The 25,234-nt window shown below is 27.9% G+C and overlaps 1 protein-coding gene across 3 annotated transcripts in view; it reads right to left on the bottom strand.

Annotated features, from left to right (window-relative positions):
- The window catches only part of LOC113553284 (serine/threonine-protein kinase NIM1-like), a 42,942-nt gene that overhangs the window by 5,718 nt on the left and 11,990 nt on the right, over positions 1 to 25,234 (bottom strand). The window contains exons 1-6 of one of the 3 annotated variants that reach the window (XM_026956538.1): positions 7,571 to 7,900; positions 2,186 to 2,261; positions 1,896 to 2,048; positions 812 to 923; positions 403 to 559; positions 198 to 303 (exon numbers count right to left, since the gene is read on the bottom strand). In XM_026956538.1, coding sequence (XP_026812339.1) covers positions 198 to 303; positions 403 to 559; positions 812 to 923; positions 1,896 to 2,048; positions 2,186 to 2,261; positions 7,571 to 7,600 — 634 coding nt within the window. In that variant the 5' untranslated portion in view covers positions 7,601 to 7,900. Of the gene's footprint in view, positions 1 to 197; positions 304 to 402; positions 560 to 811; positions 924 to 1,895; positions 2,049 to 2,185; positions 2,262 to 2,591; positions 2,628 to 7,570; positions 7,901 to 25,234 lie in introns of those variants that run through there. The other 2 variants (XM_026956539.1, XM_026956540.1) reach the window with 2 other exon arrangements.

Raw genomic sequence — 25,234 nt, 5'->3', positions numbered from 1 at the left:
GATCCTAGTATCATTCTGTGTATGAGCCTCCATTATACTATATTTTCTATCTCACTAACAACAACGATACCTATAATACTCGTGAAGGTAAAATTCGTTTTTATTTATTTATTTATCAAAATGATAATAGGCCTCGCTGAACATGTTATTTAACTTGATAAAATATTATGAGTTTATATATGTATATGTTCAAGTACTTGAGACTGTGATGCTAAAGCCAAAGTCTCCTAATTTGGCGACGCCTCTGGAGCTCAAGAACACGTTCTCCGCTTTGATGTCTCTGTGAACGATGTTGCGGTCGTGCTGCAGTGTACATGTAACCGGGAACACAGACGACAAAAATACGAATTAATAAATTATTATGGACGACGTCGATAAAATCGACGAAAAAAAATTATTCACCAAGTGTTTGACGGCCAACACGATTTGAGAGAAAATATTTTTCGCTTCCGACTCGTGCATTCTGCCCTCGGATATCAACCTTTTGAACAATTCCCCGGCTGCCGCATGCTCCATTATCAAATAATATTTCGTGTACGTCTCGATTACTTCGAACAGTCTGAAATGGGATTTACTTGGTATTATATACTTACTATATACACAGACGACGATTGGGTTATAGAGAGATACGAACGTTTTAAGATCGTTTATTGATTTATGTAGTGTATTATATTATATTAATCGAACGAAGAAAAATGAAAATAGAAAAAAGCAAAATAATATGAGAATGAATCGCATTACAGCCATGACAATAATATCATACACAATGTTTTGCAAACACGTGTCGATGTATACAGATGGCCAGTTTTACCGAATAACGTTTTGATGATGTATCGATTCCATGACGGAGATCTCCCGGGATAGCATTTTCTTCGCTTTCGCTGTCAATTTTGTCTTGTCTAATATTTTGATTGCCACTCGTTCTGAAAATATACAATAAAAGAAAACTCGTTTTATACATTCGCTGTCTGTAATAGTGTGGCGTATGAAATAAAATATATCACATTTTTTTATTGTTATTTATTTATATATATATATATAATACATAGCTCGCTCAGCTACAGAAAACGAGGAAGTCGTACAAACGAGTTTGTAAACATTTCTGCAAGGAAACGTTTAAGTACATAATAAAGTATTGTTAATTGTTATATGAATAATTTTGATAACTTGATTATTATATAATATACATTTCGTTATTGTGAGACTAATATATCTACTGATTTTTGCATTTTGTTTTCATTCTATAGGTACCTATTATTATGATTTTTCTTTATGTATACATTATGTGCACATTTTGAATATTAATAATCAATTAGACAATTGCATAATGATATAAAAATTAAATACCAAACATTTTTTTTTACGACTAATAAATGTTTGTAAATATGTTAAATAACATAATTATATTCATTATCTAGGATGAAAATTGTTGAGCTGATATGCAACTAGTTATTAGTTTTTTTTTTCCACAGATAAATTAATTTTATAACGTCACTCGTCCCTATAATTATTTCATATCTTAAATATTCCATCAATAACTAAGTAAACATTTATTAATTAAATATTTAAATGAAATATTAGTAGATTCAATTCGTCAGTATATACAAAAAAAGAAATCAGAAAAAATATTTTGTGCCAACAACAGATAACCTTAACTTATTAATACTGAAAAAAAAATGCATTCAAACATTGTAAAATGCAATTTGCGGATTACTCGAAGTTATAAGCTCTAAGTATGCTCATACTTTATAAATTGCGCATAGGTTAGATTAGGGTAAAGTGAATCGATAATTATTATGTACTTTTAAAATTATATCGATGCTAGTGACATTTATAATTATTGTCAAAGTGTTTCATTTGATCCGTTTAATCAGTCAAGGCCGGAACCTATGTACCTTTGGTCAGTTCGTGGTATCCAGTTTTCACTTGCGAAAAATTGCCTTTGCCCAGCTCCCCGCTCAGCTTGTATAGACCGATTCTTTTTCCAACAGCCGTATCGGTTTGCCATTTCCGGTCGTTGTCCAAATTGTCGATCGCCTTTCGGTAAGCTAAATTCAGTAAACGAAAAACGAAAACATGACCAAAACGCCGTAGCTAGGTGCTGTATATATAAATTTTTATATTGATAGCTGCGGCATTTATACTTTATACAAGTATATATGTACGGTTTCGTGCGTGGACTTACCTGTTAACTTTGTTGGAGACGCCTTCTCCTCGGAAGACTCGCACAAGGTCATCGTCGTAACGTCATCGCGTGTTCTCTGAAACAACCGAAACACATCATATAAATATATATTGTATAGTACACATATTCGCACTCCGTGGTCCTGCCCTTCTCCTGCTATTATTGTTATTATTATATCTGTAGTAGAGAAATACAATATTATTATATAATATATAATGTAGTATAACAGTGTATATTTTATACACCAACGCCATTCTCGATGTACACCGATAAGTCCCATTGATGTTTATATGTGTACGACGTGCATTTTATACTTAAATACCTATCAAATCGTTTGTACGCACTTCATACCTATAATATTACCTATATTTATATAGGTGATAATAATAATAATAACTACACGCACCATTGTACTTAGACATACCCAAACATGTATATATATTTATATATATGTACTCTTATAGTCTTATACTGTATTATAGTGACGAGCACGCGACGCTGTAAGGAAAAAGCAACTGCCATGAATTATGTCCGACGTATAATATAATCTTTATGACGATTATTATTGTATCGGACGTAATAAACAATAACGATTATATTATTATTTATATTGATAATGCTAATGGTATTTTTTTTACATATCTATTATACATTTATAATGGCTTGGTAAAAAATTATGTTTAACATAAATGTTTTACACTTTATAAACTAGTTTCTTCGACTATTTTATCATTTATTTTTATTATTGTGCATTTATTATTTATTTTTAGTTTTAGATTCTGAGCGTATCGATGAATGTATTTTATTTTGATTTATTTTAATCGCGATAACAGTAAACTTTTGACCAAAATCCATATTATGCAGTATTGTATACAACGAAATTTGTGTACAATGATTTATACTCGTAATATTTTAGTTCAATTAATTAAATCGCATTGACGCGTTGCGCAAAAATAAATACCTTTTAGCGTTCATTTATATGTTATAAGCGTTAACATAGTGATAAATTTATTGTTCATTGACTGTGCGATTATGTCGTCGTCGACAAGACATTTTTCCTAGGAAATAAATTCTGCAACTACGGTCTGCGAGTATATGATGTTCAACACTCTCAGCTCAATTTTAGTCTCGTGCTAATTCACGTGATAATTACACACAAACGCGGACATGATATATTATAGGTACATAAATACGCAACGTTCAAATCGAAATACAAGCGGCAGGTGCGAACGTACTTATCTGTATCGAATACACTGTGCTGCTGTAGTAATATAATAATCGTATTATACTATTATTCCATAATAGAGACCTAATTAGTCAGCGTGCTTATAGGTCTGAAGTAAAGCCCCCCCTTCCCCAAGTATATGAAAAACGAATAACTTATATGCGTGACGTAACATTAAATTACATCATTCCGAAGCCGTCGATGATGAATCTCCGTCATCGGGAGAAGATGCGCGCAACGCAACGTCGCCAGTATACGTCCGTGTAAACAAATCAAAAAAAAATCGTACGACCTGAAGTCTTTTAATATATAATAAACTTTAATATTACGAATAGACGAGTATAGTCTCTTTTCATCCTCTAATAGAACCACTGATTTAGTGATATCCTAAACCGGATAAATTAATTAACTTTATCGTATTCAAACCACTGGGCAGTGATATAAGTATGGGCTGCAGGAGGTTTTTCGTCAAAATACTCACGCTATTATACCTTTAAAATTGCATAAAATGTTTGTTGTTCAAACATTACATAAACATTATATCGATTGTATTTGAATGTTTCGAATTAAAAAAAAAAATAATAATAGTAATATTATATATTATTATGTACCTAAACAAAAACGGCGATAATATCAGTGGTATGATTATCTATACTTTTATAGCAGTTAAATAAACTGTTATAGTTTTTAAATAAAGTAACTTCAACCTTATACTCCTTATAGTCATTAGAAAAGCTCGATATATTTCCCACCGTGTTATACACATTTATAGGTATATAAAAGCTCACAGAAATGACGCCTCACAGCCAATTTCTGCAAGGAGAGGGTGAGAACTGAGAACCGATAACTCATTATTATATTGTACATATTACGTTATTCATAAATTTATATATTATATACATATATTTATTTAAGTAATATAATAGGGATTCTATTACAAAAACTATTAGCTTATTCTTAATTTTAGAATTTTTACATTAAAAAATCTGAATTTGTTTTATATTATACTTAGTAAAACAGGTTGTGTTGATATTAATATTATATTATTTCAAATGTTTTCGTTGTCTATGGTTGCCTTTGATTGCTAATGGTTTTTTGGTGAAGTACGTTGTGTGACAGGTAGGTGGGAGTAGGGCACTGTGTAATAATTTATTTTATTATCCTCAAAACAACGCATGTGACGCATATTGATTTCCGTGGTTCCTTGGTGCAGAAGATATGTGAAACATAATGTGTTCTACTGTCACAGTATGTCATCATAATATTATATATAATACGAATAGTATTAATACATCATTTATTGTCACTTTGTATTTTTCGTAAAGGTGTTCCACATAGATATAACACCATATACTGCTCTAAAGTCGAATTGTATGATGTTCAGTCGATTGACGATAAATTAGTACTTCGTGTAATACTGTATTCATAATATTATTCAAAAATATTTAGTTGTGATAATTATTTTTAAATTTTTCCATAAATATTTTTATTGAACAAAAACATCAGTAAGCGTACTTGTGGACTTACTTAGTCGGTATTAGGAATGGTACAAAATGAACATCGAAGTTATGAGTACTATCAAACAAGAGTTTAGAAACGGACATCACGAAACCATCAAAATATTATTGTATAACGTCGATTGGCTAACATAATACACACGCGATTTGCTAACATATTTTCCATGTTTCTATGGTCTCATTCCTCCAGATGTGTGGCTCGGAAAGTCGGAACGCATAATAATAAAAATATACATAAAAGTACATATTTCCAAAAAAAAAACAACACACGTAAAAGCGGGAAAGCATGAACAATGATTTTCGTACATCGAGATGTTCGAAATTTTCTTAAAACACAATAAACAGGTTTTAAAGGTGAAATTCAACTGCGTTACGCGGTGATTAGCGCTCTGGCAGATCTGTTTCGTTACCTATTCTAAATTTAAATTCAAGGTTATAAGATGAATAATAATAATATATTCTCATTTACGTAGCTTCAAGTATTTAGGTCTAATTAAAATTAAAAACGAAAATAATTATATCAAAACTTCACGACCGCGTACAACAGATTAAATCATATGATGGATTCAGTGGACAGTGGACCTTACTTTATCTGTATACACAGTTGAGGTATATTATTACTTATCGTATATTTTTTTAAATTCAATAAAACCTCACTGTACAAACCACATATATACAACAAACGTTTATACTCTATTCAAAAATATTGAAGTAGAATATTGTGTACAGTTTTGCAAGAAGCTGTCACCGGTTTTCAATGTGATGTATCGGAGTCCCAAAAATAAATTTCAGGACGTCCCGGTATTGGGAAAAAATTGAATTGTTTAATTTTGACAATTTTTTTAAATATTAATCTTAATTGAGAGTCAAAATGTTTTTGTTAACAAATACGGAATAAAAAAATGATGACAAATCTATAGATTAATTATAAAATACTATAAGGTAATGGGAAAATCCGTGGGACCAAACAAGCGCGTGTGCACTACCACTGACCAGTTTAATTAAAATTGAATAAATATTAAATATTTTATTATTATAAATATTATAAATTTTATTATTTATTATTTTATGTTTGATAATATTTTTTATAATTAAAAAAAGTATTAATTTTTTAATTGATAATTTATTAAACAATAAATAATATTTTTGATACGATTTTTTAGTACCTATTGTTATGGGTGTTTACAATAATGTATCTTTGTTCGTTTTTTAATACATAGCCAATAATTATATGATTCAATAATATGTTTTGTCTCTGCTTTGTCCCCGGATTTACTTTATGAAATTATGGCAACCCTTGCACGTTGCAAATCGAGGGAAATTGTTCACGGACACAATAATGACAGCGGTTGCGTATTGTGTACCTATAAATGCCACATGGTATAATATAATACTATTTATGTACTCCATTATTGTATAAAACTCAGCTACTGTATATGTTTAATCACGTGGAATATAATATGTGTTTTTGTTTTTTATTTCAATAAATTTACGAACTACAACAGAGTTTAAATTACAAGTAAAATCAATAGGACGTTATTTTGTCAATGATTTGTAATAATATAATATACCATATTATAATATTGATTTTTTTATTACGCGAGCGCTACGCCGATCGAATTTTCCGAGTAGGCACTCGGCGATCAATGGGAAATCCTAACCAGAGAAGTATAGTTGTCGTCCTAGAATGATCAAAAGTGACGCCGTCGTCGCCATAGTAAGTACATTATACTACGAAAAAGGGACATTAACTTTAAAGCTTATAATATAATGTAACATAATATCGGCGTAATTGTGTGTGATCATTAATGTTTTCTCAAAATCTCAAAAATATATGTAATACTATATTACACAATAACAATAACTACCTAAATACAACTAAAACAGTATATAGTCTGACACTAATGGAAACGTGAATTATTAATTCCCGACAGTTATGTACACACACATATACATATATATATATATTGATAAACTCTGTTCAAAATCTATATATGTGGATAAATATTGAAATGAATATTTACTGTAATAAGTTGTACCGTTGTTGATTTATGTTCTAAGTGTGATTTTTTTCTAAACATTTATCTAAAAAAAAAACGCATTTTATCTAAGGTTAGGTTGGTAAAGTCCTTGTGCATGATAATTTTCGTCCACTGTTTTTAATTCGTATTCTTTAACTGATATTGATATACACCACAAATTGCATACGTTATATAGCAACACATCGATGCACTTTATTATTTTTCTTTTAACTCGAACTCTGTCGATTAAAATACCGCATTCAAAACTATAATGTGAGCTGTTCGGTATAAATATTCATATTTTAACACGGAAATTCGGGAAAGATTATACATAAATGTGATTCAATCGCATATTTTCACTATTTCCATTAGTAGTTTTAAGCGTTTAAACCGGTGTTTACGACCACGGTACACGCTTATATATGTAGACGTTTATTCAAATTAATTTAGATGCGTACACCGAATGAAGGTCTATACTGATGATATTATTGTCGTACATTCAGATCTAGCCATATATAGGTATATATGCATACAACGCGTGTGTACGCATCGCGGGCCACAGGTTCAATACATAATAATAGTAACATATAGGATACTGTGCATATAGTATATAGGTACTCACGACGGGTTTTCTCCAGCAGAGTTTCGGCATCTTCTGCGTCGCCGCGGAACACGATCGCGATTATACTATTCGGAATTCGGATTCGGTGATTATAATAATAATGTTACGTTGACGCGCCGCCGACGGCGGTACGGAATCTATCGCAACGCTTCGCTAATCGTTATGACGCGGAAACAGCAGAAAACAAAAGTACTTACCATAATATACGATATTACACTGTATTAGAGGAACGGCGATAACGAGACGTTCTCGCGTAGGTGCGCCCGGCAGCTCGCGTAGTAGAATAACGCGCGTAAGGTAGACACTTTATAACAAATAGCCCCGCGAACGCGTGAACTTCGCACTCCCGCGTCGGAGAGCAGCGAATAAACGTCTACCGTTTGGCCTCTCGATCGGACCGTACGCGAGATTAAAAACGCCATGTACGACGACGTGTAAATGATGTGTGCGTTGTGTGCGCGCACGTGTGTGTGTGTGTGTGTGTGTGTGTGTGTGTGTGCGTGTCAGTGTGTGTGCATAATACCTATACACTTTGGGTCCTGCGTCTTATCGCCCTAATAATAGTAATAATAACTCACGTATATGACCCACGCGGTAAAGAAGATATGATATGAGGGGTATTCGTACTAAGTACATAACATATAATACACGTGTGGATAATAATTAATGTCAGTTCGTTTTGCTATTTTTACTCAACAACGTACGGTTCACTAATAATATGATATTTATATATATATATATAATATGATTATTATCGAGCTAAAAAATAAAAATAAAACACCTGATCCCGATTTTGCTAAAAACAAATAAATTGGTCAACCACAAGCTCGTACATTCCTCCGTCTACGTGGGTTACCATAATATGTACGTCGTACACACGTCACACTGCGAAGAGGATAGATACAGCGAAACGATAAAAATTGATCAGAATAAGTATTTTTAAATCACAAGTTACTAATCCCAAAACAAAATATCTTAACTCTTAAGCTATTATAATGGGAAACACTGGTAATAGGTATACAAACTAATAACAAATATAAAAATAGCTTTGTTAATAGTTATTAAATATTAAAGGTAGATGAGAATATTACAAAAAAAAAAAATTACAAACACATAATGATTTTTTTTGTAGAAAATTATGGCAAATTAATTGCAAAACCGTGTGAAAGTCTAGGGTATGTAGCTTAAAGTCGAGGGCAACTTTACGGAGTTTCTGTTATCTATTATAGATCTCAGTTATTAGTAATTATTTAATTATTAAATTATTGAGCGTCACCGTGAATTGCATCCCTTTAACATTTTTTATTTAAATTACAGCACAGGTACCTATATTTTATACATGCATAAATTGCGGCTTAAATATTTCTTATTCATAAGTAAATTACGGCTTGGGATATTTTTTGAAAATCAATATATCCCTTCCATTTTTATATGATTGTGACCTTTTTCTAGGACATAATTTACTTACCTTTATTATTATAGACGTGAAGTTTCAGCGGCTAAGCAACATTTTGTAAGTGGCTAACCTTCTAAATATCGGTATCAAATGTTAAAATTTTAGAAAACAAAAAGTAACCTTAGATGTATTAGGCATAATAAAGATATAACTATATCTTTATTATGTCCATCCTTAGTTACTGGTACATATAATTATGATTTATGATTGTTGCCTTGGTTAGTGAGGAAGATGGAAATAAATATTATTCGTAATACATTCTTATAGATTATCTTTTAATACGTTTAGAAATCGTTAATTTAGCACACTCGAAGATTGAGATTTTCTTACTTGTTTATTAAATGACCGATCACCGGTAAGTGCATATTAGAAAAACAAATGTAGTTTTTCAAAATCCAAGAGGGTTTAATAGTTTGAAACAAATAAGAAAAGAGATGGAATACTACTACTAAAATAAGTGGAGCGATTTTATTCCCCAAAGGAATACCTAACCTAACCTCTACGTTAACCATGAGTGAATATCCTGTACAAGTTAGGAGTTGAGGTTTCTCAGTAGACTAATTTACAACCGCTACTCCGATTATATAGGTACAACCCATCGAATTCAGACGTGTAGTCGTCGTTGTCGTTGTCTAATACGCTATAGTGTTATACCATTTACATAATATGCACATGCAATACAAAAATATTACTATGCATATAATATAATTTATAGACGAGTAAAATAGGATTGATCTATACAAATATGACCATGACCGGAGGACGGTGAGGTGACGTGGTAAACAATAATATGTGTTTCCAAACGTCGATTTCTTTCGACCGCTACATTTGCATAACCGGATGGTATGAAAAACAATTCTATTACAATTACTCATAACGTGGTTTATTTAGTTTTTCGTCTCTTTTGAAAACTGTTGTGACACAGTACAGTGATTACGAATTTCGTTAATACTGTTTTAATGAGTATCCGTGCAAAGGCCGAAATTCGAAACCTTAATACTAGGTACGGTTGTTTACCTTCTATAACAAAAAGAATTGTTTTACTACAAAAAACTATAATTTACTGCGTATAATATTCAACTTTTTATTTTTGTTTGCTTAATTTTTTTTTCGTAATATCGACTCTATAATTTAAGAGTTTCTGGATAATTTAGATAATTTAAAATACTATATATTTACATGCATGCACGATGTACTCATAATTATACCATGAAAGAATAAATAACTTAAAAGTAAACAATGTCAAAAAATATTATAATTATTATTTCACTGTTCATTTAACGCCACTAATCAAATAATAATAATATAATTTATGACATTTAAAACTTTCAAATATATTTTACCAACTAAGTATATTATATTTAAATATGTTTATTTCAAAAATATTAAGTTTTTATCGATCTACAATATAAATTATTAATCCTCAGATATTTTTTATGTATTGAAATATTCTCGATGTATTATAGTCAAAAGTAATTATGTTAATATTATGGTCATATTTTACTTAGTATTGTATTTGTATAAGCTGTTTAATAAGATTATAATTAAGAAATTATGATAAAAGTCCGTATTGAATGGTATTTCAGATTTGAAAATGTTTTGAGATTGTTATAACTTATAATATATATGCATGATTTAATCTATAAAAAAAGGTAAATTAATTATTCTGCGTATTATGGTATAAACAAAACAAACAAAAAAAATAAGTAAATAATAATATAAACACTCATTTGAATAAATAACTTGATGATAAACGTTCCGCCTAGAACTGACTTCTTTAAACACTGTCACGCAAAAGTTAAGTATCAATAATAGTTTATAACTACGTTTGTTTTATTTGAGTTTTATTCACATTAATATACATTATGCTACAGTTGTGTAACAAAGCGTGGGTATTTTGGTAGTTATCCAAAGTGTCACACATATAATATATAAATAAAATAATAATTTTAAAAAAATGAACAAGCAAAAGAAACCGAGATGAATGACCGACCTATTATAAACGAAAACTTTGGTTTTTATTAGATTTTGAAAAATATTCTTCTTAGTCTACATACGATATTGTATTGTAATATTATACTCCGACATATAATAATAATCTGTACATAATATTTTACCGGTTTCAGTAGATTTTTTTTTTTTAAATGATTTAAAATAGGTAACTTTATTATAGGTCTTTACAAGCTATACTACTGTTATGTGTACCAATTATGAAGACAATTTTTTAAAAATTAAAAAGGTTTCTTATTATTGTTTGGTTTTTAATATTCATATTAAAATAAAAATATAACATATTATTATTTCGTTTTTGTTATCGTTTTTCATGTAAGATTTTATTTTATATCAATTATAGTAAGTACAACTAAAACAACAATATATCAAACTATTTATGTGAAACGTTACATTATAATATCAACAATAAAGTATAGCAACAGTAGAACATACAAAGGGCCCGGTGGAAAGGATCACCTGCCAACCACATGTAACGGAATACGGATTTCTTCTTTCGTGAAAATGTAATTCTACAAAGTCTTCTCTCCTCTAGTACCATTACAATGTATAATATTTTTTGGAAAATTATTATTATTACCTCCCACGAACAAAATCCTGTGTGGGACACTGACTAACAATATCTATATTGATAGTAGTATAGTGATAATTTATTATGATAACGATCATTTTATAATATAAAAACCATATATTTTGTATTTATGTATCATCTATGATAAAATCATTTATAGTACTTTGGAATGTAAAATAATAAATATCATCACATGTCGTGGCTATACCATTTATGTTATAAACTTAATGCATACCTAACATATACAGGTCGTTTATAATATATATATATATATATATTCATACATAATTTAATTATGTACAACGAATTCGATGATCAAATTGATCGATGAAATTATCATGTTCACTACACGTCCTTTTACTATAGTCTCAACATACAATATACAAGCGTGTGCTATTTATCGGTATAGAATATAGGAGTGGATATAAAACACTATATCTGCATTATCTAGTTCAAATGATCGACTAAAATAAAATTAATTAATATCCATCAGACGCTCGTAATGGGTGATTAATTAAAATCTAGTAAAACGTAATTATGTGTAATGCGCACTAATGTGTGTTCTGGATACAGTGGATACTGTTACAGCTAAACACTATTAAAAAATAATATTCTCTTGTGATAAAATGCATTTCTGTTATTTGTTCATATGCATAATATATCACCTGTTTGAAATTACAATTCTTATAATCGGGAACTAATATCAATAATTTAATAAAATAAATATATAAGAATCGATAATATTTTATATTGGTGGTGGTGCCTACTTCATACTTTGGATTCGTCATTAAACATATCAATCGATACCTAAAATATAATTAGTCAAATGGCTATTTCTTATACATAAAATATATAATCCAACTGATTATAATAATTAACTGTAAAAATTGTATTTGATTAGTATTAACAATTAATTGCCTGAGATACAATTCCTGAGTCATTACACGCGTAACTTCACTTCACGGTAGTAATACAACAACATAATATTACGCTTATTACTTCGTTTTTTGATAAATATTAAACTTCATTAAAATGCATTTAATTTTAATGTTTTTAATGTAATTATTAATTAAGTTATAATATATTAATTATAATAGTTAATTGAATGGTTATAGAATATTTTAAGATCAATTTTAATCATTGCAATGTTAATAAAATATTATTGAAATAGTGCAAACTGTAGCATTTTAAATACCATCATACACATGTTTAATAATTTGTAATTGTTCTTGTTTCCAGAATACCATTTATTAATTATTAAATACATAATTTATAATATATATCCAATATTGTTTATTATTCCGGATATTTTTTTTAACATACTCATTCTTTCGAAAACTATTCATGTGTTTGAAAATAATAAGCTATATAACAAATACATATTTTCAAAATAATGAATGTTTTACAGTCACGGTATAGGTAAGCTTTTTATTAATGGATTTTTATGGTTTTCTTATCTAATAAAGAAACATCTGTAGAAAATTGCACCCGTTTCTTCTTCAATTGTTTTAATACCAAGGTTACTGTGGAGGGTAGTGTTTGAAACAAAAGATTGTAATTTTGCAAATTGAAATAAACGCCGATATTATCATTACTTTTTTTATATATGGACCATTGGGATTTATTTATAATTTTAAAGATAGATGAAGACAGAGATAAAAAAAAATTAAATATTAAAGGCTTTGTTATTTACATATTATAAACGAAAACAGGAACTAATTGATTTTGTAGTTTTGATATTATTATTATTAGTTACTACAAATTACGCTGTTCAATTTCACACATACATACAACTAAAAGACTATAAACACGTGCCCTTCTTGGCATCTTGACATCTTATCAAAATCGTTAAGAACAAAAATAATCATTTTAATTGTTTTTCATAACTAGAATTAAGATATTTTCACATTTTTATTGAACATTTAAAATGACACATAATATAAAACAGTCTTTAAATTAAATTATTATTTGAATATAATTAGATAATTTATGCAAAAACTTAAAATTTTAATTTTTACACCCTTCAAGGCTGTATAATATATATAAGTAGGTATAATATACATTCTTAATATGTCCAAAGTTTGCCAAAAGTAATTTCGGTTTTCTTCATTTGGGTCGTAATGGTTTCACGAATTACGAGTATATTTTAGAGGTTTTAATTGGTTTCCATTTACAGTTTAGTGAGTAGTGGCTTCGCAGTCACAATACATGAAATTTGAAACAAAAATATCATGAATTCCGAAACTCAAACAAGTAGATTGATATACATATATTATGTAGTATATATTATATAATATTATATATTTATATATATATGTATATAAATGAATAAACTTAACTACGGTCTGATAAAAGTAGATCATAATATTATAATGCCCATACATGTCACATACATGTTACATTTACTTACATGTCGGAAATATTTATAAATGTTTTATTCAGTTTTTGTAATTGGAACGTTTCCGTGGTAATTTTCGTTAACCTGCTTTTGTTTCGACTAAGTGTATAAAATACCAACTACATACAAACTGCATTAAATATATGTGTTGTAAACGAAATCAATTGTATGTTATATATTGTGTTTTATAGGTAGATACCTAGTTTAAATTTAACACGCAATAAAAACCATGGGTTTATGATTTCGAGAAGGGTGTAACGTGTAAATAGGGTTTATCTCTGTAGTCCGATTATAAGCTTAAATTTATTATCCACGAAATGTTTTCCACTTTTAAATAGACGGAAAAGAGGATACGGTCATACGGATAACAAAATGTTTTTGTTTTGAACTCAAAATATTACAAAATTGACTATTTGTTTGTTTAATTTCTCCACAGAAAAATATCGGCTTCATTTAGAAAAATCTAAGTGAAAACAAAAAAGTATAATTAGGAACATATTACACGATTCTATTTATCTGGTACATATTGTGTATTAATTATTAAGAGAACGCTACACACGCATTTATTGCCTCCGTCTTACAAGTGCGTAACATATGGAAAATCCACGCTTTGCAGTTCACGTTTAGCTTCGTTAGCTTTAATAACAGATAGTAAATAGAATTATTATGAAACTGACATTTTAAGAACTTTATCTGTATTCGTGTGTTGGTTTTCTACGATAATTCAATTTTTCATTGATTTTGCGTAAATAAAATAGTTCAGATTAAAAATAATTATTATTTGTTTAAAAATACCAACATAAAAATACAGATAAAGTTTTAACATTAAGGTTCATAATAGATCAATTCACTCTAATAGGTATACGTGGCTAACGAAGCTAGTCGTGAATTGCAGAGGATAAATTTGCTATATGTTACGCACTTGTAAGACGGAGACAACAAATGCGGCTATATAACGTCCTCTTCAGTACTAAACCTTTGGCGGTAGATACTCATTATATTATCATAATATGACTCCGATTCAGCGTTAGACGCGTTTATCGAACTTTCAATTGCTTTCGGGCTTATCGAAGATGAACGTAAATAATAAATGTTGTGCAGAAGCTGCAATAAGCTGTTGAAATTTGAAAACGACCTACCTCTTTGATACCAATATATACGTGCGAGATTGTATATTATTACATAAAATAGTCAGATATTTTAGTATGTATAAACGTATAGTGCATTATTACTTGGTACTTATAGGTATATGTATAGATTTGCAGAAAATGGAAAATGAGAAATTCCTACAAAATGATCCTATAATATACGCACGACAAATCCCACCTCCTTCCCGTCAGTACGCGACATTAGTGTCTATGTTTATTCGCGTAGGTAGATAGGTACCTATAATATATTATATTATTTGTAATCCTTCGGCCCTTTTACCTACGACGACGAGCTCGTTTAATTAAGTTACCGCGCGCGCTGTCGAGATTTATGTGTGTCTTTGTGTGAGTGTGTGTACTTACTGAGCATAATATTATGTCATGATAATATATATATAGATGGCGTAAAGTAATTATACTGCACCGTAAAATCACACAACTCACGGACAAAATATAATTCCACGAATATGAGAAAATATATTTTTACACGCCGCGATACTTCGCACGCGCATTTTATTCTCAAAAAAGATTTCCCAGTATCTATACTCTGAGCTAAGTCGGTAAAAGCAAAATAAAATGTTTAGTTTTTAATAAAGGTTGTCATAATAGTCTTGTTGTTAGACGCGTGTGTCTAAAAACAAATAAATCAAATATGTTTTGTATTTTGTGGAAAATTGCGTTTTATTATATTATATAATCGATAAAATATGAGAGGAAGAGCAAACTTGAAATTTCATATGGCCCATTATCCTTAGTTAAAGGCACATTATCTGTGTGCGCACTAATAATTTACGTTATGATTGAGTTGTATAAACTATTAAAGTATATAAACACATAAGTCAGGTTTTTTTACATTTTTATTGTACTGCCGCGAGTTAGTCACATAGTGTCAATATTTCGGCCACCTATATCTACCTACACGTCTCAAAGAACTATAATATTAATAAAATGGTAGTGTGTGTGCACAGGTTTTTTTTTATATCAAACAATTTTATTATGTTTGAAATCGTATTTCATTTTTTTTTTCTGTTGTTGATGTTAAAAACAACTATAAAATATAAAATACGACAGTACATATTATCATAATATATAATGTTTACCCAACTCGATGCCACTGGTTAAGTATATTACCTACTGATAACGGTGGATACTTTAATTACAAGGTATTATATTATTATAATTATTATCATAACGCTATCGGTCATCGTATCATATCGATCGCTCACGCAGTACTATTATAGTAGTCAATAGTTATATCATAAAATGTTAAATCGTATTAAATATTTTCATTAAGGTTAAAAAATCAATAAACAAGACAAAAATCCAAAATGTAAATTGACTGTTAAAAAAAGAGATTAAAATTATGTTTTATAAATTATAAATAGCTAACTATGAAAAAATTAATAAATTATTCAAGTTAAAATACATTTAATATACATTTTATTTGTTAATGATTTCCAAGTGAATAAAAATGTCAATAATAAATTATAAATAATAATAAGGTATGTAACAGTAAACAACAATAATATATACCTAAAAATTATTTTTTCACAAAATTATAAAAACTATATTATATAAACACTTTAACAGTCATGATGAAATTATTGTTATTATTTTTATCGGACTATTCAATACATATATTGTTTGACCCTGGATTTTTATCAATTGCAGTATATTTTACCTTGGTTATTTTGATTTAGATACTTTAGTACTGGATATTTTTCCATTGATATTTTGTCATAGATTCAAATGAATCAACCCTATACCAATCAGTATTAAGTTAAACCATTAATTTTTAGTTGAGTATTGATAATCCTAATAGGATAGGTTAATCCCTATCTACATATGCAGATTCAAAAGTCAATATTATATTTGTACAAAATACATTAAAACGCACTGCGACATAGTTGTAAGTTATAACAAAAAATATGTGATTTAATATATTCTAATAACTTTTGAAAACCCATCGCATTATTTTTTTTCTACAATAGTAAGTTAACGTTATTTTATACAACGCTTCGAGATAATCCGACTAGAGCCGACGGTGAACAACGCTGATAAATATATGATGTTTATGCCAAGTTTATATATTATATTGGCGTAAACATTGCCCGCGGGCCGCAAAATGTTATTGCATAAACCCGATGTCTAATCCATTGGACACAATTCGTCGTGAAATAAACTTTATTCGTATATAATAATAATATATATTATTTCTTCGGTTATTAGGAAAATTCAACTACATTGATTCTTTGACCTTGATTTTAGAGGACAAAAATTTTGTGTGTTTGAGACCTGAAAATAGATGTAGAAACGCTGTAATATTTCATAAAGTGCTTTTATTTATATGTCCATAAAATTACAATTTTTATAAACACTTAGAATGAAAACTATATAAATTATTTTGTCTTTCTTACACTTATTACACGAGATTAAATTGAAAATTATATATTAAAAATCACTCCTCATATTGTGAATATGGAATACAAACTACTTAAAAATTGTGTGTATAGTTTATCTTTACCTCTAATGCATTTATTTAATTTATCTCTTTCCACAAGCGCACGTATCGTATTTTCAAAAAAATTATGGTTAGCCCTATTTATAAACAATCTGATAAGCTTAATTGTAGTAACTATAGATCAATTTATTTTTCCTCAAGTTTATCCAAAATTTATAAAAATGCATTGAAAATATGTATGATAAAGCAAATAAAACATTTACCATAGTTAAATCATGATGGTTTAATAATAATTTACTTGAACTTAATTAAAATAAAACTAAACATATTGTGTTTAATATGAAAAATGTTATAATTCAAAGAAATTCAAATATTTGTGATCATTCGTCACATGTCTAGACCAGTGGTTCTTAACCTTTTTCGAACGACGGAACACTTGACATTTTAAAGGTTTTCGCGGAACACAGCCGTAAAATACAACAGTAATTATATACATTTTTCTTACTGATTTTAAGATTTTGGCAGAACACTAATACTAAGTCCACGGAACACCAATTAAGAACCACTGGTCTAGTTTCAAATAAATTAAATTGCTCGTGCTACACATTGAAAATGTTAATTATATTAAATATTTGGAGCTATATATTGATTCACCATTAAAATAAAATAATTAAATTTATATTAAAATTACCAGGCTGTACTTATAGTGATTTTAGCTACAATGAGCTAAAAGTTTTTAATTTTGATAGTTTATTAAAAAAAATGCCTGTTATTACTTATATAGTTAATAGTTAAATATAAACATAAAAATATTATTCCAAAATTTAATAATTATTTTAATAATGGATATAAAAAAAATGTTATAATACTAATTGAAAGATGTTATAAAAATTTTGGTTTAAAAGTTCATTGAATACCGCATCATGACAATTAAATAATTAAATATTAATGTTGATTAATTTAGAAATTATAAGCGTTTTAAAATAATAAGTCAATTATCTTAACAAATTATTAATTTTAAGTTGTTTATTTGTATTATATTGTTATTATTTATATGTATTCTGTGTAAATTGCTATAAATATTCATTATTATATATTAATAATTGTATTGTCCGTATTATAAACTTAATTTTAAGAACAACACCTATACCAACACAAGCTTTTAACTTATAGGAGGTGTACACATTTTTCTTGTTTAAATTTCTGCCTATATAACTTGTATTGTACACCATAAATATACAAATATACAATTATACAAATATACAAGCGATAACGTATTGCAGGTTGACTTGAATTTAATATATTCAAGATTACTTTAATATGTTTGATACAATTATAGGTGTAGACGTTTTAATAGAAAACTCTGATTCACCCTCGAATTATTATACTTCAAAGAATCTCAGTATCCTTAGATCAAAACTTCCCGTTAAAAACATTTTCGTATACAAAATACTCCTATAAATATCATATTTTACTTCAATCATTCCCATTTTATAGATTTTGAGCGCAGTGCAATGATGTGTATTTTTTTGTATCTGATGTGTACGCGTGTAGGAAAAATTCTTCGGTCTTCAACTTCAATTTCTGGTAGCAAATTGTTATTAGCAAGTTGAATCTAGTTGATTCTTATGAAAAACATCCCTGTATATTTTTAAAATACTAGAAAAAATAAAAATTAGGAAAATAATTCTCTCTTTTAGTTTATTTTTGATTTATACATGATAAAATGTTTGTTTATGAGTATAACTTGAAAATCTAATACAAGATTTTTCATAATTTTTTCGTAGAAAAATTAAAATTTATTAAAAATATATTATTTGTTTTGTAGTTAAAAGTGCATAAAAATGTTAAATTAAACTTCACAGCAAAGTGACTGATTTTTATAATATAAATATTTATAATTACCCCTGGAAATATTTATTATTGCATTTTATTGTCGATTCAATTATATCCATATGCATCCGACTGACTGGTAAATTATAACAATTTATTTCACAATTATATTCATATTAAATTTTAATTTATTACAATCATATTTTTGTTTTTATCTTAATTAATACCATCTCAAAAAAAGCGATATATTTTATATTAAAATATGAGATAATTGCTTACAATAAAATTGTAATTGCATAATAATAATAAAAACTTATACATAATAAATATAAACTATTGTAAGCATTATTTTATAAATGTAGGTACTTCAGAACAATGTTTAAACACTTTAAACCATTAAACCTAATCCGTAATTTAAAAAAAGTAATGAGTGTATTATGATAGATTAATGTATATACTTAATACTTATATGTATTATTATTTTTATAATTCTAGGTATTATATACTGTTTAGATTTAGAAGTATTTATTCTATAAATTTACAAAAGTATAATTTAAAATGTGATCCTGTAGTTTTAAATAAAATAAATGAAAATGGTAAAAGATATTTTCAATTATATTATAAAAATTTGATGTTGAATATAAATATATAGATATTAAAATTAAATATAATATTACCTTTTTTTATAATAAAAAATGTAATTATTTTAATATAAGATGGTTTATATGGGGATTATTTTGAATAAAGAATATAATAAGCACGTTATACTTTGAAGAGAAATATTTGAAAGTATATCGAAAAACTTCCACCAAATATGCCCATAAAGCATCTTATAATCATCTTATACGTATAGAACAATAACTTAGTGTAACTCGCAACCCGCAGGTAAATTTGCTGTTAAATATATCATATGAAATTTATTGCGAACAATGAATATGAAGAATAATAGGTTTCAACATAAGAGTAGTAGATAAAAAATTATACAAGTTAATTCCTTGTTGTTTATTTTTTAAGAGTTAAAACATTAGCATCCATTTGACTACATTAATTAATATGTAAAAATAACAGTTTTATATAATTTCATTATCAAATAATTCAAATATAATATGTTATAAATTATGACATTTATAAATTACGCCAATTACGGTAATAAAATAAATAAAACCTATATGTTCAATATACACTATTATATTCCAATAACCACAGATATACATTTTTAGTATAGAAACTAACATAAATAATTGTTTCCACAATGTAAGAACTAACATATTAAGTATTAAAAAGTAAAAGTATTTTTTTTACCTGTTAGCTCTCGTATAAGAACTTACATTTACTCATATGTATAGGCATTATTATTATTTTATTCCGAAACAGCTGCGTGTCACGTAATATGACGTATGATATATCAAAATTTCTCGGGAAACGTCTTTGGTTTCTGATCGGAAAACCTACAAGGCTACAATTTACAATACTATAATATTTAACAAATAAATACTTATTAAATAATGATAGAAATGGTGTTTAAGTTCCAACTTAACTGTTCAAATGGTACCGTCCTATATATACGTTTTCACGTATATGATTAAAAATTAATGGTTTTATTTGTATGAATTATACATATCCACGAATGTATACAATACCGCAGTGTATTATTATTAGATACCATTATATAGTATTTTAAGTTATAACCAGTGGCGAATTTAGGGGAGAGGCGGAAGAAGCGAATGCCCCAGAGACAAAATTTTTACAGTTTTAGAGATGGCAGTTGTATTGAGTGTATTATTTTTTTTAATAAGTGGGATGAGAAGAGGCAGGAATACAATTATTTCACTCGGAACGCATATATTTTAAATGCCACTGGTTATAAATACTATTATAAACCAATTAACTTATATCGTAATATTATATTATATATATGAGTAAAAACAGTAGTAGAAAATATTTTATAACGTAATAACAATCATTTAAAATATAATATACAATTTTTGTAATTAACTTGACGTCTTAAGTCTAAACTCGAACGCGTGCACTTGTAAGGCTATAACTTTTCATAATTTAAGTAAAGCACATTTATTTCATATTTATTACTTACTGACCATACGTGACTTAATTTCAGATGTCATTGGCTCTCTTTTGCTCGATTTAAAATAAGTTAATTTATGTACTTGCATAATACGTGGCGGGTAATATTACGTACTCGAATATACACAATGTCTCACATGAAATTGGGTATGGAAATCAACTGTCCATCATTTACAATAATAAGAAATAATTGATACGTTAATATATTTATAGATTACAGGTGTGAAAAAATTACGAATATCTATTTTTACTGGTCCCAATTGATTATAACATCATTGTTGACGGAATTTAACGTGATAAAGTGTGTCGTGTAATGAAGATTTATTTTTAAAGCATCTCTTTTACGACGTTATTCATTTATTGCCAATCAATCTATTCCAATTGGTATATACTTCTCTATTTCGACCTACAAGTGACCACATCGTCGCTTATTATATTTTCCAATAAAACATAGGTGAGTAAAATGTCAATTAATTGTACATTTTTCTTATTATATATTGTTTATAATATATATTATATTGTCAAATACTTAGGTACACCCAACGAGTTGTGCGTCATTTAATATAATATATAACAATTATAAGTGTGCGTGGGACGTGGGTGCAGTATTGTGCAGAGCGATGTGTATATGACAGGGACACGGGAACTTTGTAACAAATTGGACCAATGAAATATAAATTGGCAGTGGCGGCCATCGTGACCATCTCGAAATTGCATAATAATAACAATTATAATAATAATAAAAATAATTTAAAACAAATTAAATAGGTAGTAATAGACTCCTGTTTATACACCACCAGACTACTGGTTTTGCATATAAAACTATATATATATATATATATATATATATATATATAATATACATACTAACTTATAGTTACATAATTGATGCTACTTATGTTACTATATAGAGTGGCAGGCTATCACTACGCGATAAATAATAACTTGGCAAACTCGCACCCACCACCTCAGTCATGAATGATGCTAACTCAATTTATATTTTATATATTTAATATTAAAAATAACAACTCAGTACAGTGTATTGTGAATTATTGTTTTGTACACAAAGCATCTCCGAGACATGTATTGATTAATTATTACTGCTAATAATTAATACTTATACAAGACAATAGTAATTATTAAACTAATCTGCATATCACAAAAAGTATTCACAATAATACTCGTACACATACCTATATACATTTACGAACTAAATCATTGTATAGGTTTTGGAAAGATCCGAAAATCGGTAATTTGCACGCATAAATTATTTCGATTTCCAAAATATAATCGTACAATACCTAATATAATCATGATATAAAAATATTAATTTATTTTCTAGATATTAATGGGAAAAAAGAACGCGGAATGTTTTTATCGGTCAAGATGTATTATTTAAATAGCGATTAATAACGTGTAATTAGGCAATAATATATTATTATATAGACAATACTCATATAATTAAACAGTCTTACTTATTATGAATTATGAGTTATTAGTTTATTGCACTAATCTACCAAAAAATTATAAGCATATTTTATTTCAATAAAAACATTGTAATAACATTAATAACATTACTATTTTGAACACGCTGTATCTACAGTGTTCGTAAATTAAAATCGTTTTAGCCGTACATTGAGTAGTGGGAAACGTATGTACTTTTTTTAACTTGCAAAATAAATTCATATTGACGTCCTGTTTATGTAAACTTAAAAAGTGCTAGGTACACAGCGTCAGCATAATATTGAAAATTTACAATTCTTTTGAAATGTAGACTGCTTTATTTGAGTTAAGATAACATTTGACTAATAACTACAATATACTATAAACATTGTTATCGTGTATACTGTTAAAATAATAATATATAGTTCCTGCGACTACGGAAGTTGTAGAAAAATGTATCCATATCGGCATCGGTTTAATCAAACGATTTAGTTTTTTAAACGTCGACGAATTAATAAAAACTATTTAGTAAACGTTGTGCATAAATAACAATGGTACCGCGACTACCGGACATGAACTTTGTTTTGTGTTAATACTTTAATAGACATTTTAGTGTTTAGCCCATAATTGGTCAATTGAGCGTATTATATTATGCTGCTTGTACGCGCGTGTCACTGGAACTACTGTCGAACAATTTAATATAATAATTTACTGTATATTGTCCCTTTCCAATATCAATCGCGATAACTAATATAATATGTATATATGCATTGTGCGATTTATCGTCATTAATTGCGCTTGTTAGATCCCTTTTAGTGTAAGCAATCGACAAACTATAGATATTATTCGTTTCTGCTGCGATGCATTATACAAAAACTATAACTGCCATAATATGCCCATTGCCATAATATTATACACGTCACAATAAATAGGTATGTCGATAATATTATTATACTCCAACAACGATGGTATTATATTAGTGATAAAAAACGATCTTTGATTCATTACTCATTTTACTAGTATATACATATAGATATTATTATTATAAACTATAATCTATAATATATTTATATATAACCGTGTTCTTATATATACTCGTAGATATTTTTTTCGTCCGCACAAACACACGCCATTTTAATAATATTTATCAGCTGTAATTATACATTTTTGAAGGTCAACTTGACTGAGTAATAATACAGTGGACGTCGTTTATTAGACACACTTCAGGACCAGCACAAAATGTGTCTTAAAACCAAATAAACCTTATATAATCGGAGTTGAGAAAAAACGAAAAAAAAATATTTTTAATTAATTGTACATAATATCTTATATTTATGAAATTATACACATTAACTTTAATTTCCTGTTTTACTTTTCTTATTAAAATTTATAAATATTGTTATTTTTGTTGCTTTTAGCCATTTTGGCAATATACGTACAATTCGTACTCGTATTGCTTAAATTTAATACATCGGTAATGTAAAATACAATAGCAATTTTTGTACATATAAGACATGAATTAAAACCAATAGAAATAACATTTTTAAAACTAATTTATTTTGACATTTTCCAAACAATATCTACATTTTCTATATATTCTTGCAAAATATATTTTATAAAGTCTATCGATAAGTTTTCTAGAATTCTAGAACACACGTTATTGTTAAAATGGAAACGTTGAGATTAGGTCATAGAGTCCTATACAAACATATTTTATTTTCTGTTCGCTATTTTGTCCAAATAATTAAACTGTAGGTACGCCAATTATTGTTACGTTTTGCATTTTATATAATTATTATAAATGTAGGTATGAATAAGGTCAATATTTAAAAAAAATCTAAGTATTTGAAGAATGATCTTTAGATTCTAAGAACACTTAAAATTCTAAAAATTAGAGTTTGTATGAACCCAATATGTTAAAACGTAAAATAGTATGAATGAACATACTCGGTGTATCATCCTGTATATTAAATAAAAACAAAAAATGTATGTAACCATGTAGATTGTAGATATCTATATTATTGTTTTACGACTACTTATAGAAAGTACCTATATGTAGGTACCAGTCTGCAGTTACGCGTATACAATATACATATGACAATGGTATACATGAGCACACTGTGGTAACCTTAGTAACCATTGTGGATTTATCACGCGCGATAGATGGTATGTATAGGAACGCAGTGACGTCATTTTGGATTTTAAATCAGAGATAATTTAGTTGGGTCAACTCGTTTCGAATGATAATATCATTATGCATGT

This window comes from Rhopalosiphum maidis, chromosome 2 (assembly GCF_003676215.2).
Source record: "Rhopalosiphum maidis isolate BTI-1 chromosome 2, ASM367621v3, whole genome shotgun sequence".
Lineage (NCBI taxonomy): Eukaryota > Metazoa > Arthropoda > Insecta > Hemiptera > Aphididae > Rhopalosiphum > Rhopalosiphum maidis.
This window is presented reverse-complemented; position numbering and strand designations above follow the sequence as displayed.